General features: G+C 37.4%; 1 protein-coding gene across 1 annotated transcript in view; it reads right to left on the reverse strand.

Annotated features, from left to right (window-relative positions):
- LOC149035585 (von Willebrand factor D and EGF domain-containing protein-like) overlaps positions 1–15,952 on the reverse strand; it is a 57,875-nt gene that overhangs the window by 2,179 nt on the left and 39,744 nt on the right. Inside the window, 17 exon segments of the mRNA XM_089191743.1 lie at positions 1,445–1,503; positions 1,889–1,989; positions 2,419–2,517; positions 2,739–2,852; positions 4,522–4,635; positions 5,180–5,293; positions 5,832–5,945; positions 7,020–7,214; positions 7,821–7,928; positions 8,022–8,132; positions 8,513–8,926; positions 11,238–11,352; positions 12,568–12,822; positions 13,168–13,282; positions 13,705–13,870; positions 13,873–13,954; positions 15,131–15,578. Of these exon segments, the coding sequence (XP_089047869.1) occupies positions 1,445–1,503; positions 1,889–1,989; positions 2,419–2,517; positions 2,739–2,852; positions 4,522–4,635; positions 5,180–5,293; positions 5,832–5,945; positions 7,020–7,214; positions 7,821–7,928; positions 8,022–8,132; positions 8,513–8,926; positions 11,238–11,352; positions 12,568–12,822; positions 13,168–13,282; positions 13,705–13,870; positions 13,873–13,954; positions 15,131–15,578 (2,724 nt within the window).

Below are 15,952 nucleotides of genomic sequence, written 5' to 3' on the forward strand. Positions count from 1 at the left end.
CGAGAAAACAAAAATAAATTAGTTGAATGAAAAGCGCTAGTTGATACCGTGTGGATTAAGAGTGCCGATTTGGAAGATAAATTTTTGTTCCAGTGTTTTGCGGCTTTCCGAGCTGCCTAGATGTAATATGATTAGAATGACTAGGGAAATTAAAGTGTCTAGCGACTGGTTTGGATGCGTCCTCGCCATTTCTTTCTACGTCGCGAAGGCGTTCTCGGAATCGGGCACCTAGTCATCTTCCTGTTTCACCAAAGTATAACTTACTGCAATAGGTGTAAGCTATGCAGTAAATGACATTGGCGGAGGTACACGTAAAGTGATTAGTTTTGCACCGTGAGCGAGCGCATTTGAAAGTTCCAGATTGGTCATTGGTTCAAAATGAACTTCTGACCAAAAACATGCCTGTATTTTGGTCACGTGGGGGTTGCGAAAAGATAGTACCAGAGTCGTTTTGAAGTAATTTAAAGTTTTTAAAATGATAGATTTAACCGCACGGTTGTGAGAGTGAAGTGTGAGAGTGAATAGAATGCGGTTAGTGTTTTCCTTCTGAGTTGTTTGTAGTGCTGACTGTCCATCAATTTGTTGGGCACAGTGGTGGCCCGCTTTAACGACAGAAACAGGATAGCCAGATTTATCGAAAAACTGGCACACTGCCTCTGATTTTTCGGGAAAATCAGAGTCGTCACTACATAAACGACGGCGTCTGAGAAACTGTGAAAAAGCCATGGAATTCTTGACGAGTGATTGATGCGAAGATGAAAACAACAAGTAACTATGTGAATCTGTAGATTTTTAGTGAACCCTAGTGCATAAATCGTTGCCTTCAATTGAAATTTTGATGTCTAGAGAAGCCAGTGTCAGAAATTTCCCACATATGTTTAAGAGCCAGGTGAAAGGAATTGACGGCGGTTATAAATTGAGTGAGCTTCTCTCTGGTAGAGGAGGTAGCGCTGATGCAGTCGTCAATGTAACGGCCGTAGAGTTTAGGAAGAACTCAGAACGTATACAGCCAGTTTGCTTTGTTAGCCCTCTTTATAGCTTGGTTGCATGAGGTACATAACATCCCTACCTTGGTTTAAGAGGAATGCAACCCGAGCGGTTTTTGTGGCTTTAAAAAATAATGGGTAATAGAAAGTCAACGAGGTGCGTAACGCTGAAATGGCTAGAATACTCTCACGCAAAGAAAAAAGCTATATGACTAAAAGCTCATAACATGGGTCCGTTCAGCCAATCAGAAAGCTAGAAATATCCGTGCTCCAGTTTTTATTTATGTACATTATCTTGGCGCCATAAGATTAAGTTTAAGTGCAGACTGTTTGTGCCACTAAGTAGTGCCGGATTTGTTTGTTCTTTGTTTTATGGTGTTTCAATAAACTAGACTTTCCAAACTGATTGTCTGTCGCAAACTTTAGTAATGAATATATAAAAAACCGCAAGCGGTTACCTCATTGAAGTTATCTTGACTTCTTTTAGACCAGGTACACCAGAGTATGCTTTATATATCTACAAAATAAGATTATTAATGTATTACCATACACAGCTTCCAGGTGCAGTGCATTGCCAATGTAGTGATTAGAACAAACACACAACTCTAGGACTTAACTGCAGCAGTTTCTTACTTAGTGCGCAAACCTTCTAACGGAACAGTCTACTCAGAGTCGAGGTCTGACCATTGGGCAAAACTTCGCCTCAAAGCTTAAGATTTTAAACAGGTGTACTGCAGAAATCAACTTGCATACGGAATGAGTATTACTACCAAGAACAACATGAACTGTCTTACTCTAACATTCTATCGAAGATAAGAAACCCCATGCCGTAAAAGTTGAACCATCCGATTCTAAGACTTTTAATCACTATACAAACCGCTACTATCTTTTCCTTTGCTAACCTCTTTCGTAAGAAGTGTGGATAGTTGTTTGTAGGTTTCGCTGTTTTTGTCCCTTAGTTTGTCGTCCCATTCCTTGAAAACGCGAATTTCAAATGTAAAATCTGCGTTACCAATAAAAAAAATCAGGTATTACAATCAGCAGGTTATAACCACTTGTTATGCAGTTCAATTTTAATTCTTACTTATGAAGACGCTTCACCCTGTCCAAGAACTAAGCTTGAGCTCTTTTAAGGCTAAACCGAATGTGGGCGAACTGATGAAAACAAAGCCAATTTTAAGGCAGGGATGTTTTGATACTCACACAGAGGTGCAAGGCAAACAGTATGTTTTGTTCTCGGCGCCGTGTGGTTCTTTTAGCCACACGCTTTGGATCAGATAACGAAGTATTATACATGTATCACAAGTAGTTCGGTTAACAAAACAATATGAATAAACAGGGTAACTTTCTAAATAAACTGTGGTGCTGTCGTCGGTGAGGTAGTGTAACAAAACGATTTGGTTAAAGGGAAGCAAGTCATAAAATGAAATACCTGACTTCTTCTCATTCGGCATCCTTTCTGTGGATAGTTTAGTGGTGGAGGATAAAATTTCTAAGGATGTTCCTTCTGTTGCCACGGTAGTAAGAATCTCTGGAATTGGCCACACATAAGATAAAGTTAAAAATGTATGATAGGAAAGTACACGATGTTAAATGCGTCCCCTTAGACTGTTTCCGCAAATGATTGCAAGATTACCCCCGTCATACACTTTATTAGCGAGTTTAATTTAATGATTGGAAGTTGTATGTTAGAAACAAAAAAATAGTCTGTTTGAGACCTAAAATAGCATAATTGTCTTCTATCGGGGCTACCTTTTTCACAAAAAACCCCACTGTATCCCATTGGACAAGAGCAAATAAAGTTATTTACTCCATCAACGCAGATCCCACCATTTCGGCAAGTCACATTAGCACAATCGTCAATATCTGAGAAGGAAAGAAGAGTATTCCTGTAAGTTTACATTACGTTAAGGACACCTTAATAATTTGTTACTCTGTAAAATGAAATAACGGCTAAAGAAATTGGCTCATTCCACTTTTGATGCGATGTCTGAGACCCAACTATAATTTTTGATGTTCAGTGCTGCCAAACTTAGATTGACGGTGATGATGATGCGTACAATCGAGGGTTGGCCATGCATTAGATGAAAATATACTTAGATACATGTAAAGGAAATATACGATGATGGAAACCTGAAACTTGCTCTACAATCCTTTCCCGTATAGCTTCAAAATCCTTTCGAAATTGTAAGTTTTACCGAAAACGAGGAAATTTTTGTGTCCTGTTAAACGCGTTCACCTTAGCCTTTATCTGCAAACGATCGTATGATTACAGTTAATTATAAGCATCAGTTACGAGTTTAATACTTGAAAGTTGTATATTCGAAACAACAAATAAGAAAGCATTTCACGGTGGCCCATAGCGGACATCTCACATTTTTCCTATCAACAAACAGCTCTGTGAATCAGTATTGTAAACCTTGATTTTGCGAAATCTTACGAGACACTTTCGGAGATGGCTGTCAGTGTCTGAGAACAAGTGTGGATTATCTATTCTTTCTGATTAAATAACTATTGCAGGTTTGTAAATTTCTAGACTAAGATAGAACTTTCCAACTGTTGCAGCCATTGTCATCTCGTCCACGGAAACAACATGCGCGACAGCCGATCACATGCTACCAAACAAGTTTCCCATTTATCGCGCGATAAAAAAAAAAATGAGGCATGTCCTCTGTGGGCCACCGTGCATATGAAAGGTACCTTCGAGAAGATTTATCGCACCAATCCTTATCTTAATGTTTTTCTTTTACTGTTCAAGATGTTCGATGATCATAGTTAACGTCCTAAGACTAGGAATTTGGTGAACAGCTGCACATGTATTGCTTATCGTTCAAAATAGAATTTCGAAAGAAATAAAGTCAAATTCTCTTAAGGTTCAAATTTTGCTCCTAAAACCACCATCGAGGAAAGTGAAATCGTTCCAGGTTCTTGATCGTTTGCAACTTTGTAAAACAAAGCACTTTACAAATGGACGAGTTGGCTAAACTAACGATGTTGTTGTCATATCATACTAATTTCATTCAGGCTATTTCTTAGGGTGAAAGGTGACTTTCGGCAAGTCACAATAGCACAATCATCAATATCTGAGAAGGAAAGAATAGTTTTTTCCGTGAGTTTACTTGACTGATTTCATTCAGGCTATTTCTTAGGGTGTATGAAAATGTGTAGTTTTACTCAAGTACATAACTTTTCTTCTGAAATTTAAGCTGCAAGTAGTTGATTCAACTCTTGGCCAGAGGCTCGTCGAAAAACTTGAGCTCGAAAGTATTCAGCTTACGAAACTATCTTTCTTTTGTACAAAAAGGTATGAGAATTTTCCATTTCACAAGGAAAGAAAAACAATTATAAAGAAACGAGAATTAAAAAAAAACAGGAAGGCATACTTTTGCAAGACTGTGTTGTGAAATTATTTTGAGTACTCAGTGATCAACAGTTAGTTTTTTTCTTCGTCAAAGTGAGTATTAGTTGTAATTTTTACATTTTCGGTCCGCCTTTTAAGACCTGAAATAGCATAATCGTCTTCTACTGGGGCTACCTGTTTCACAAAAATCCCCTTTGTATCCCACTGGACAAGAGCAAGTAAAATTATTTATTCCATCAACGCATGTCCCACCATTTTGGCAACTCACATTAGCACAATCATCAATATCTGAGAAGGAAAGAATAGTTTTCCTGTAAGTTTACATGACGTTCAGTACACCTCAATAATTCGTTATTCTCTAAATCTAAGTGATGGCGCAAGAAATTAGTTCATTTCATGCCATACTGATTTCATTCAGGCTATTTCTTCGGGTGTATGTAAATGTGTAGTTAACTTCAAGGCCATAACTTCTCCAGTTAAATTTGTCTTTCGACAATTTGAGCTGCGAGTAGTTGATTAAACTCTTGGCCAGAGGCTCATCGAAAAACTTGAGCTCGAAAGTCTTCTGCTTACGAGAACTCTCCTTCTTTTCTCCAGAAAAGTATGAGAATTTTTCATTTCACAAGGAAAAAAAAAATAACAACAACAATTATAAAGAAACGAAAAAAAAAAAATGAAGGTATACTTTTGTAAGACTGTGTTATGAAATTATTTTAAGTACTCAGTGATCAACAGTTTTTTTCTACGTCAAGGAGAGTATTAGTTGTAATTTATACATTCTCAGTCCGCCTTTTTAGACCTGAAATAGCATAATCCTCTCCTATTGGGCTACCTGTTTCACAAAAATTCCCATGGTATCCCATTCGACAAGAGCAAGCAAAAATATTTACTCCATCAACGCATGTCCCACCATTTTGGCAAGTCACATTAGCACAATCATCAATATCTGCGAAGGAAAGAATAGTTTTCTTGTAAGTTTACATGATGTTCAGTACACCTCAATAATTCGTTATTCTCTAAAATTAAATGATGGCGCTAGAAATTAGTTCATTTCATGCCATACTGATTTCATTCGGGCTATTTCCTAGGGTGTATGTAAATGTGTAGTTATCTTCAGGTCATAACTTCTCCAGCTAAATTTATCTTCTGACAATTTGAGCTGCGAGTAGTTGATTCAACTCTTGGCCAGAGGCTCGTCGAAAAACTTGAGCTCGAAAGTCTTCTGCTCACGAGAACTATCTTTGTTTTCTCCAGAAAAGTATGATAATTTTCCATTTCACAAGAAAAAAAAAACAATTATAAAGAAACGAGAAAAAAAAAAAAAACAGGAAGGCATACTTTTGTAAGACTGCGTTGTGTTTTCATTTTGAGTACTCAATGATCAACAGTTAGTTTTGACTACTTCAAAGGGAGTATTAGTTGTAATTTTTACATTTTCGCCTTTTAAGACCTGAAATAGCATAATCGTCTTCTTTTGGGGTTACCTGTTTCACAAAAATCCCCATAGTATCCCATTCGACAAGAGCAAGTAAAACTATTTACTCCATCAACGCAGGTTCCATCATTTCGGCAAGTCACATTAGCACAGTCATCAATATCTGAGAGGAAGAATAGTTTTCCTGTGAGTTTACATGACGTAAAGGCATGTTAATAATTCGTTATTCTCTAAAATTAAATAATGGTGAAACAAATTAGTTCATTTCACTTTTGATGCGATGTCTTGGACCCAACCATAATAAGTGTTGTTCAGTGCTGCAAAACTTAGATCGACGGTGATGATGACCCGTACAACCGCGTACTATGTGTGTTGGAAAAAGAAAAGAACAAACGAAGAAAAAGCAAAACAATAACAACAAACAACAGCAAAAACAACAATAATAAAAAGACTGATAAAACCACAGAAACACATACAATAACAAAGAAAGATTAAAGTAATCCCTGCATGTTGGCAGTTCATCACAACTTCGAGTAAGTTAGTAGACATTTCTCGCTAGCTAGGAAGGTTATTCCTGTTTGGTTATTTACATCGGTTTGTTGGGGAAGCTCATGGATTTGAACGTATCAGACTCAGTTCCCGGCACGATCTAATGTATCCCTATGTCGAAGGGCCCGTTATTGGACAAAATTTAAAATCTTTCCTTTCCCTCGCCCCTTCAATGGACAAATACAGAGGGTGCATGGTAATGGATTGCAATCAATCACTCTGTGATGTAGAGGCTCTACGTCGAACTTAAGTATAATAAGTTAACTTCATGTTCAGCACTGATCAGATTTGCACGTCTATTTTAAACCAAACTTGTTTCAGTTTGCGAACATGTTTAGTTTTAAATGGTAATTGTGGGCAATTGATGGGCGGCCACCATTAAAACCTCAGCATCAGCTTCGCCCCAAACACGAAATTATATCCTTTACGCACAAATGCCACAGCAACAACGAATACTTAGAACGATAAATATTCATTAAGAAATGATAGACAATAGTAATCGCAATGGTAGCGAAGTGATAATGACGATGATACAGCTAGTTACTGAGATAGTGATTATGTTAATCACGATAAGACCGTCTTATCTCATCTCATATAAAAAAATTGAAATAAGCACACAGTGTGCTTCTTTGTGGATTAGCATCTAAATAAAAATGATCATCTCGTGCCACTGCTTTTATTACAAAACCTTTGCAATTTTTTCCGTCTCCAGTAAATCCACTCGGGCAAGATTCACATAATATTGTGTTGGTTTTTTGGATACAGCGAACTCCTGGAAAGCATGAAGTTTCACTGCAATTTCGGATGATCACATCACAATGTTGGCCCGCGAAGCCAACGTTACACTGGCAAGTGTAGTTGTTCAAAAGATCGATGCAAGTTCCTGAAAAAAGGAAGGTAATGCAGGTCACAACATTGCTAGTTGACAGTTAATCATGCCCTTTTTCCCTCAGGAACCTCTTTTCCAGTCATTATTTCTCCCCAAATCTCTTGCGGTTGAAAATAGAGCAATTTATGTTACACATTATGGCTTCTAAAGTTAGACGGAAGAGAACTAAGAACTCAGTATCTATACCTTCTCCAATGAGAAATTCTACTGAAATTCGTTAATTAAGACGAGACAATACTAGTCAAACAATGAATTTTGAAGCGATTATAGAGGACCTGGAATCACCTATCGTAACATTTCACTGGGTGTTTTTGACCTTGGCCAGAGAACAACCTGAATGCTGCATTTGAGACTTGCATAATTCACTTTCTATCCCTTGCTTGTCCAAAGGACGTGAGAAACTAACTTGAACGCTCTTGGAGCAGAAATTTGAGCGAAATCGAAAAGGGCTAACATTAATCATATCTGAAAGAGCTGCTTGATTGACTTATTCCTTTTTATGGTGAATACACGGAATTACCTGCAGTTGAATGATTTGAAAGCACAGGTATCTATTTAGCACGTGATATTGTCTACGGAAACTTTTAAAGATAGTCTTACCATTTCCACATGAAGATGGACAATCATCAATGTTAATTTCACATCGAATACCAATGAAGCCCGATTGACAAGTACACTTAAAGCTATTTACCAGGTCGGAACAGTTACCTAAATTGAAAGTAAGAGGGGAATAAGATGATAAATTACGTCTATCCAAGAAAATTTTCTAAATATCAATGGCAAAATGATGAACAGATTTACCGTGTATGCAAGGAGATGACTGACACTCGTCGATGTCTATGCTGCAGTTGTAGCCAGTGTATCCCGGCTCACACTGACAGCTATAGTTATTCACCGCGTCACTACAATTTCCTGTTAAAAAAGAAAAAAAATGCTTAAAAGGATAGCTTAAACCCGCCACGAAATTAACTAAAAGAAAAAAAAACAAAGAAGCAAAACAAAAATAAAAAAGCAGTAGAATTTGTTTTGTCTCCAGCAGTATTATTTCATAGTTTCAAAATTTGCGTCTCGCCCATGCAGGTTAAAAGCGGCCCTTTCCGGAATCGTTACATACAACATGCAAAAGTGGGTTAATATTGAATTATCGTTCAGATACTTATTTATGATAATCATAATGCCAGCTTACTAGAACCTTAAGTATTTTTACTTTCTGTCTGATTGATTACTTGATTACTAAGTCAAGGCTAACACAAATTTATGAAATCTTTACAAAAGTGATCGAAACAACAAACCGTAAATGCACGGAGACGATAGACACTCGTTGATCTCCTTTTCGCATCTCTGCCCCTCGTAGCCTGGCTGACATTCACAAAAGTACATCCCTGAACCTCTTGGATAATTGGCGTCCGGTTTACATGTCCCTTTGTTGGTGCAAGGACAGGCAACGATTTCTATCGTCAAGTCAAAGGTTGATGAGGCGTTACACTCGTCTGTGGCTTTTAAAAAGAACAGCTCGGTTTTAGGTGTTTCAGGTTTCCAAAACAGAACACCTTTATCAGAAATCTTTGCCTTCGCAGGACTGCCAGCCAGTAACGATATCACGAAAGGCCTGCTTTCAGGGTCTTCCCCTTCCAGTTGAAGATGCAGATTCTCTCCTAGGAGCGCAAATCTCTTTCTCGGCGTAGTTATGTTGGGAGGAAAATTAACTAAAACATGAATGAAAATGTGTGTAAGCAATCAATTTCTAAGTAGTAGAAACAAAGAGAGAGCAGCAGCGGCGACCACAGCAGCAGTGGAAGTAATGATTATAGCAGCAGCAGTAGCAGTAGATATAGCTATAACAAAAACGTAGAAGTAAAAGTGGTAGTAGCAATAGAAGTCGCAGTAGCAATAGCTGGAGTAGCAGGAACAGCAGCCGCCGCAGCAGCAGCCACAGCAGCAGCCGCAGCAGAAGCAGTTGCAGCAGAAGCAGAAGCTGCAGCGGTAGCGGTAGCGGTATAATGCAAAGATCGAAAACTTTTATCGATAACAATGAATTTTAAATACATATAGTATCATTTACACATTATTCTACGATTCATTATTTGATACCGGCCCTTTTTTTTGCGATCTCCGCAGTATTTTCTTGATTTATTTCAACACGGTTTCATTTTCCAGTGTTTCGGCCTCTAGTTTTAAGGTCGGCATGCACGAGGGGATTATTCCTTGCGACAAAATCTAGACGTAGATACTAAAATTTTGTCCTTGCGACTAATCCCACGAATTCAATCTGGTTTGAATTTTTGGGACAAGTTCCTCCGACTTGTTCTTAAAAATGCTTCGGGTGAACTGTTCGTGGGCACAGGTCCCTGCGACCAAATTAAAATAAACCAATCACAGATCGGTATTACAAGCTCCCACAACTCCTTACGAATTCTGTTTCAAGATGGCGGATCACAAGGAAGACGATGCTTGAAGCGTCAGTTCCATCAGAATGCTGATCGACTTTTATAAAAATATCGACAGTTCTGGGACAAAAATCACGAAGATAAAAGCAGCAAAAGCAAAACCAACAAGGTGCTTTCTCCTCTAGTCGCAAAGTTTGATAACTCAAGTGTTTTTTGTTTCTGTGTTGACCGCATCTGATCGGTAAAAAAGTGATATTTTCCGCTTATATCCGAAATGAATCAGAAACAATTCAAGCACTGAATAATTTCGCTGAAAAATCTGCGGTTTGTGCTGAGCTGATTTTTTTCAACGCTACATTGCTACTTTAATAATTTTGGTTTCTTGAGAAAGCTGCAGAATGTAAGAATGATACCGTTTGCCCCCCAGTTTTTGCTACTTTCCTGTGGAATTCGTCCCCGCGTGTAAACACTACTAGGGACTAGTCCCTGAGATCAGTTCCTAAGTGTAAACTCTTCAGGGGACTATTCGCAGGGACTAGTTCCCTCGTGTGTGCCGACCTTTAGAAGTACCTGCTATGGCCTTATCCAAGCATAGTATCTATTGCATAGGGCGTGCGCGCAAAAGACAAAAATAAGTCAACGAAGCCAATTATGTGGTCCTTGTGACAAACGAAAATTCGGATTTCTAAAGAAGAAACGGAAAAAAAGAAAGAAAAGAAAAGCTGTGGATATTCTGGTGCGGCCAAAAATTGTTTTCCTTGCCGCCGGCATTTTTTCCTTGTTCCACAATGTAACTAAGTATTCACTGAGCGTAAGGCGAATCATTTTTCAGGGGTAATCTTTTACTGTCACCGTCATCCTCATTTTCATTGTCTCTGTCACTGTCAATGTCACTGTCATTGTTGCTGTTACCGGTACTGTTACTGTCATCATTATCGTCATCGTCATCGTCATCGTTCTTTTCATCGTCAATTACATCAGAAATGGCAATGGCATTATTTCTGTCATTTTGTCATTGTATATTTACCAGAGAATCAAATTGAAGAAACTAAAGAACAACACCTTCCACTTGGCAAAACGAGAGGAAAACTGTTTTCAAAGAATAGTCAGTTTTATCAAAAATGCGGTTATGATCAATCAAATATTGGGTCTAAATGCATCACGATCTAAAACTGGGGGATATCCGAGGATATAACGCTAGTAATATACCCTTTTTCAAAACTTACATCCACTACAAAAATTCTTCGTTTAAAATTTAATCAAAAATGTGTGAGTGTTTTATAATTTTTAAAGAAGAAAGGAATATTTTTTTCTTCATAAAGTAGTACCAGACAACAATTAAATGAAAACATCTCACGAAGCAAACGCTAAGCTGCTCATTAACATTTTCAAGCGCGTGACAAGATATTTGAAGGATACTAAACATAATGGCCTCTATTTTGTACAAAAATAGGCTCTTAAATTTGTATTTGGATATTATCTATTCTCGAACCTCACAGGTTTCCTTGGGCTTCGCTCTCAAACTACTGTTTGTACTATTGTTTACAGATCACGTGTAAACCCTTAAGGGGAGTGCGAGTCAGAGACTTGAAAAAGGCATCTCGAAACTGTAATTTAACAGGCAACTTACTCATTCGTCTTGTCCAACTCATCTGGTTAACCGATATATTGCACTGTTGACACCAGTCGTTAGGGTTAGGTGCCTCCTCGGCGAAACAGTGTCCTCTGATCAAACATGAATCTCTCTACAGTACGTGAACATAAAAGGAAGTTTATGAGATTTCCTTGTATGAAGGAAGAGATATAAGTGTAAATATGACGACTTATCAACAAGAGAAAGGCTTGAACAGCTTTTGAACCACTGAAGAAGGAGCCGTATAAATAATTTTTTTTTTTCACGAAATTTTTTTTTCCCAGCAAAATTTCAAATAAAAATGATTCGTTATAAACTGTACGAGTTCTAATTGGTCGGACTGTTTTCTCACAAGTGAGAAATAATCGTTTGAACAATCACAGCATGCAGAGGAAATTTTTCATCGGTAAAAGCAGTCGTATTGGATTCCCCGCATTTCGTGACGCTGCGACCCGCTAAAGTTGATGAAAGTGAATGTCAGCAACGTTTGCTGCTTGCCCAGACTCATGGCTTTTAGGTTTTAAAAGAATTAAGTAAGTTCATCAAGGAAGACAATGACAAAGGCGCTGTAATTAAGTCATGAAGGGCACTTTAGCATCTCCATTAATAGCCTGGATGAACCCCTGACAATAGCAATCTAGGAAACTAAAAATAAGAAAGCTCCTCCAAAACGGTACAAAAGACTTCAAGTTTTAACTTCTGACTCTGATTACAAAGCATTTCGACTCGTATTTGCGATAAGTGACCCACGTTCACGAAACAGTCATTACAAAACTAAGCTAATAATTGTCTGCACTTTTTATTTTATTTTCCATCAGCTTTCAAAATAGGAATTTCCAGTTCGTGTCATTTTAAAATCATTTTGAATAATAACTGTTTACTTATATCTTGAATAAAGCTCTATTGTCGATTTAGTTTGTTCGAAATAAAGGCGTCCATTTTGCATCCTGTAGCGGGGTGTTGATTTCGCTAGACGTGATTCATGATAAAATTGTCATATTTTGTCATAGGTCTCAGAACTTTTGAAATAACTACACAAATTACTTCAAGGTTAGTTCGCTTCGCTTTTATTCCTTCTTTTGTCAAAGAGAAACTTCGCTCGCTCATTCTATCTCAACTCGTGAATAAAGATCGTAAGCGCTCATTAACCATGATGTAACCTAGCTACATATACTCAACATATTCAAGTTCCATTTAAGTTATGCTTGTTTTTTACCAATCGTTTTGTGATCAACTTAGCTTTTTAAAATTTCCTTTGCCTTCATGAGGTGTCAATCATGAGAAATGTAGGGGCTTTTTAAAAGGGCAACGACACGACAGAATATACCTTGAGAAGACAGCCGTGCGAAATATTGCATTCCTGGCAAACAGAGTCAAAGGTAATCAGTTCCAAGAATTGACTGTGACGAGCCTTGTCATTGGAAACAGCTATTCGGTATCCTGCTGCTGGAGTGCCTTCCACGTCATAGTTTCCCATATTTATTGGAGGCGGGGGAAGTTGACATTCAACGGCAAAAAGGTCAGTTTGCCTTCCTTGAAGGCTTTTTGTGTCGTTTGAAGGGATCCATGCTCCTGGCACGACCTGTCGAAAAGGCCAAGATTATAAGTTGAAAGCTCATTTCGAATAAAATAGAAAACAAAACTGTTTTTCCGAGTATATTCGGTCAACACCTTCGAGTCCTCAACGAATCAAATTTAAAAACCAGGAAAATATAAGGATGACAAGGACTTGTCCATAAATTTTATCTTAAACCTGATGTCGTAAAGTTAACTGGAATGGGTAGAAAAGGAGATTGGTAATTATAACAAAAATAGGGACATCTGTCATCGAAGTTTAAGGTTGGCTTACACCCAACACAATCACACATATATTGAAATGAGAGAATTGGTTATTTATTTATTTGCTTTGTTTTTTTTTCGTCATTACCATATATTCGTTAATGTGACAGGTCAAATTTTTGGAATCCACGAAGTATTCCCCGAAGACAATAGTTCTGATGCAGGGTCGATGGCGGATGTCGCAGAGTCCTCGATCTAATATCCTGATTAAGGAAAAAAAATTAGTTGTGATGAAAAACCGATGATAAAAGGCAGTATTGATAGGTACGTAGACTAAAGTAGATACGTTGGAGAGAATGTTGTTGATCATTTTGCTGCTGAACAATTATAACTAGAAAATCAAGGACGGTATACTTTTGAGGAAGATTGACTTATTGATTTTATGTTGGAACTCAGTTAAAGCATCAAACTAAGCTATTATCATAAATGGTTAAGATTCTCATCACGTAGAAGTTCTAATAAAGTGATTGCTGCGTATACGCTGTCAAACGTCGTGATCATGATCATCATCGTCTTCATCGTTATTTCCGTGATCGCCATTTAATTAGATCACTTATCAGCCATGGGAACGTTAATATACAAAACTTAATTTACCAGGTTTGATTTTCGTGAGAGCATCTCTTACCTGAACAGTCGAGGAATCTCATCAAATCTCAGTGAACAATCAGCAGAAATAAACCCCTCGTTACAAACGCATGTCCCATTTGTGCAGTTTCCATTAGAGTTGCAATCACCTGGGCACAAGTTCTGGGAGATTTCGACGGGTGGGACAAAATTTCCATTTTCGTCCCGGAGAAATTACTCACAGCTTTGAATTCACAAGTTGATTTAAGACTTTCGAACGCTGACTCCACCCAATTTAAGTCGCCAGTCAACTAAAACACAAATAAATGTGCGCGTTAGGAAAGGATGAGAAGTCTTGTATTCCTAGGTTCAGCATTAGATAAGTTTTAAAATTGGATAATAATTGGATAATAAACTTTCAACCCTTAATAGGAAAGAGCTAGAGGAGCCAGTCATATAAATGTTAGGTTTTCGAAGACCAAGTTTGATTTATCAAGTTCATTTTACGGGGAAGGTATGAAAGCTTAGTAGGCCTTACATTGAGTCTAACTTCCTGAAGTTGATAAAATTTTCGAGACGTAAGTCTTGTGTATTCTTCAACGAAATAGTGATCGAGAATAGTCGTCTGTAAAGAGAGTCTAGGTTAGCAGAGGTTTGAATATGCAAAAAAGTTAAATGTTATCCTTTATTCTACACTTCCATTTTCCGCGGATCAAACGCTGAAACTACTAAGACTTGCTTACAAATCAAGAAAAATGTACAATCCATTAGCATACAAGGGGGTTGAGGGTCAGACGATTCCTTAATCCATTCCATCATTATGCGCACGCTTACCCAATCAAATAATTCCCATTGTCGATTTACATTCCTTTAGCATAAATCTACCAGCTTTCTATTACAAACTGAGTCGCAACCTTATAAGCTACTCTTCCCGCTATCTATTCCGTGCGAGACAGTAGTGAGTAAAGAGAGTAGCCAATTAGTGTGCAGTTGTAAACAAAATAGACAAATACATTAGCCTGTCTTGTTAAGTTTTGAATGACCTGTACATTTGCAGTAAAACATCTCGATTTTCAAGCATGCTAATTTACTTTGGCTTCCTCTCGTGATCGTGACGTTAACAATTGCAAATTACAGCATACTCCTTTCCAGTTCAACTATTCGTCTCTGTTGATGAAATCTTGCCAGTCAATTTTGAAAAAAGGAATTTCATTATAAGAAAAATTTAGCGTTATCACTCAAACGTGACTATTGTGTTTGATAGATATGTTATAAAATAAGTGATTCATGAATTTCGCTGTGCGTGTAGCAACGCATGGATACACTTAGAAACTTTGGCGAGTACTCAAGAAGCTAGAATTCATCAATGCGTACCTCTCCTGCTCTCTCTGCTTCCCGAGTGCATCAGAACTCGATAAACGCTTTGTGATGGCGAACACTTAAATGCTTCATGGAAATTGTTAGGTTTGGTAAGAAAAGTCACTTACTTGTAAATCTGCAGCACAGGACTGTATGGCACTACTTGCATTGATCCCAGTAAGTTCAAGGCAAACTTTAGTTGCAGTAATATCCAGAATTCTTTTCCTACAATATTCCGTTGCATTCTCTGGTGACATTCCAACCGGCACGTTACGTTTAGTGCGTTTATGGTACACAGTTTGATCTGATTTTTCATTGTCGTATAGGTATATGACGTCATCACTGTAAATGAGATCTCTTTTTTTCCGATTTGCGTTTTTAAAATCGTTTGTTTGGTCCTTAAATCCATTACTTGATATACCCTTAAACTGCATTATCTGAAGATTGCAAGTCACGTTCAGTGCTCCGCCATTTAGTCCACATGAACAACGATCCATATTCAGCTGAGCCTCAGTGTCTTGACATGCACCACTGCATTGAGGCACATTGTAAAACAGACTTTGTGATTTATTCACCCTGTAAAAGTATCAGCAAACTCAATTAATATTTTTATAAATAAATAGATAATAAATAAAGGAAATCAGTGAACAGATAAGCAAATAAAAGAATCAATTTAAAGACACGTTTAGTCCTTTATTATATATACGTACAAACATACACCCATACATACACATTTAATAATGTATACAACCGTTTTTAAAAACGCTACAAATTTGATAATATTATGTATCAAATATATGAACGTTTTATTCTGTTTATATTTAATACATATTTTCAAAAATGGCAACGTTTTAGAAAACGAGTGTATATGTATATGTATGTATATGTATATGTATATGTATATGTATCTATATATATATATCTATATCTATCTATCTATCTATCTATAT

This window comes from Pocillopora damicornis, chromosome 13 (genome assembly GCF_964200805.1).
Source record: "Pocillopora damicornis chromosome 13, jaPocDami1.2, whole genome shotgun sequence".
Taxonomy (NCBI): Eukaryota; Metazoa; Cnidaria; class Anthozoa; order Scleractinia; family Pocilloporidae; genus Pocillopora; species Pocillopora damicornis.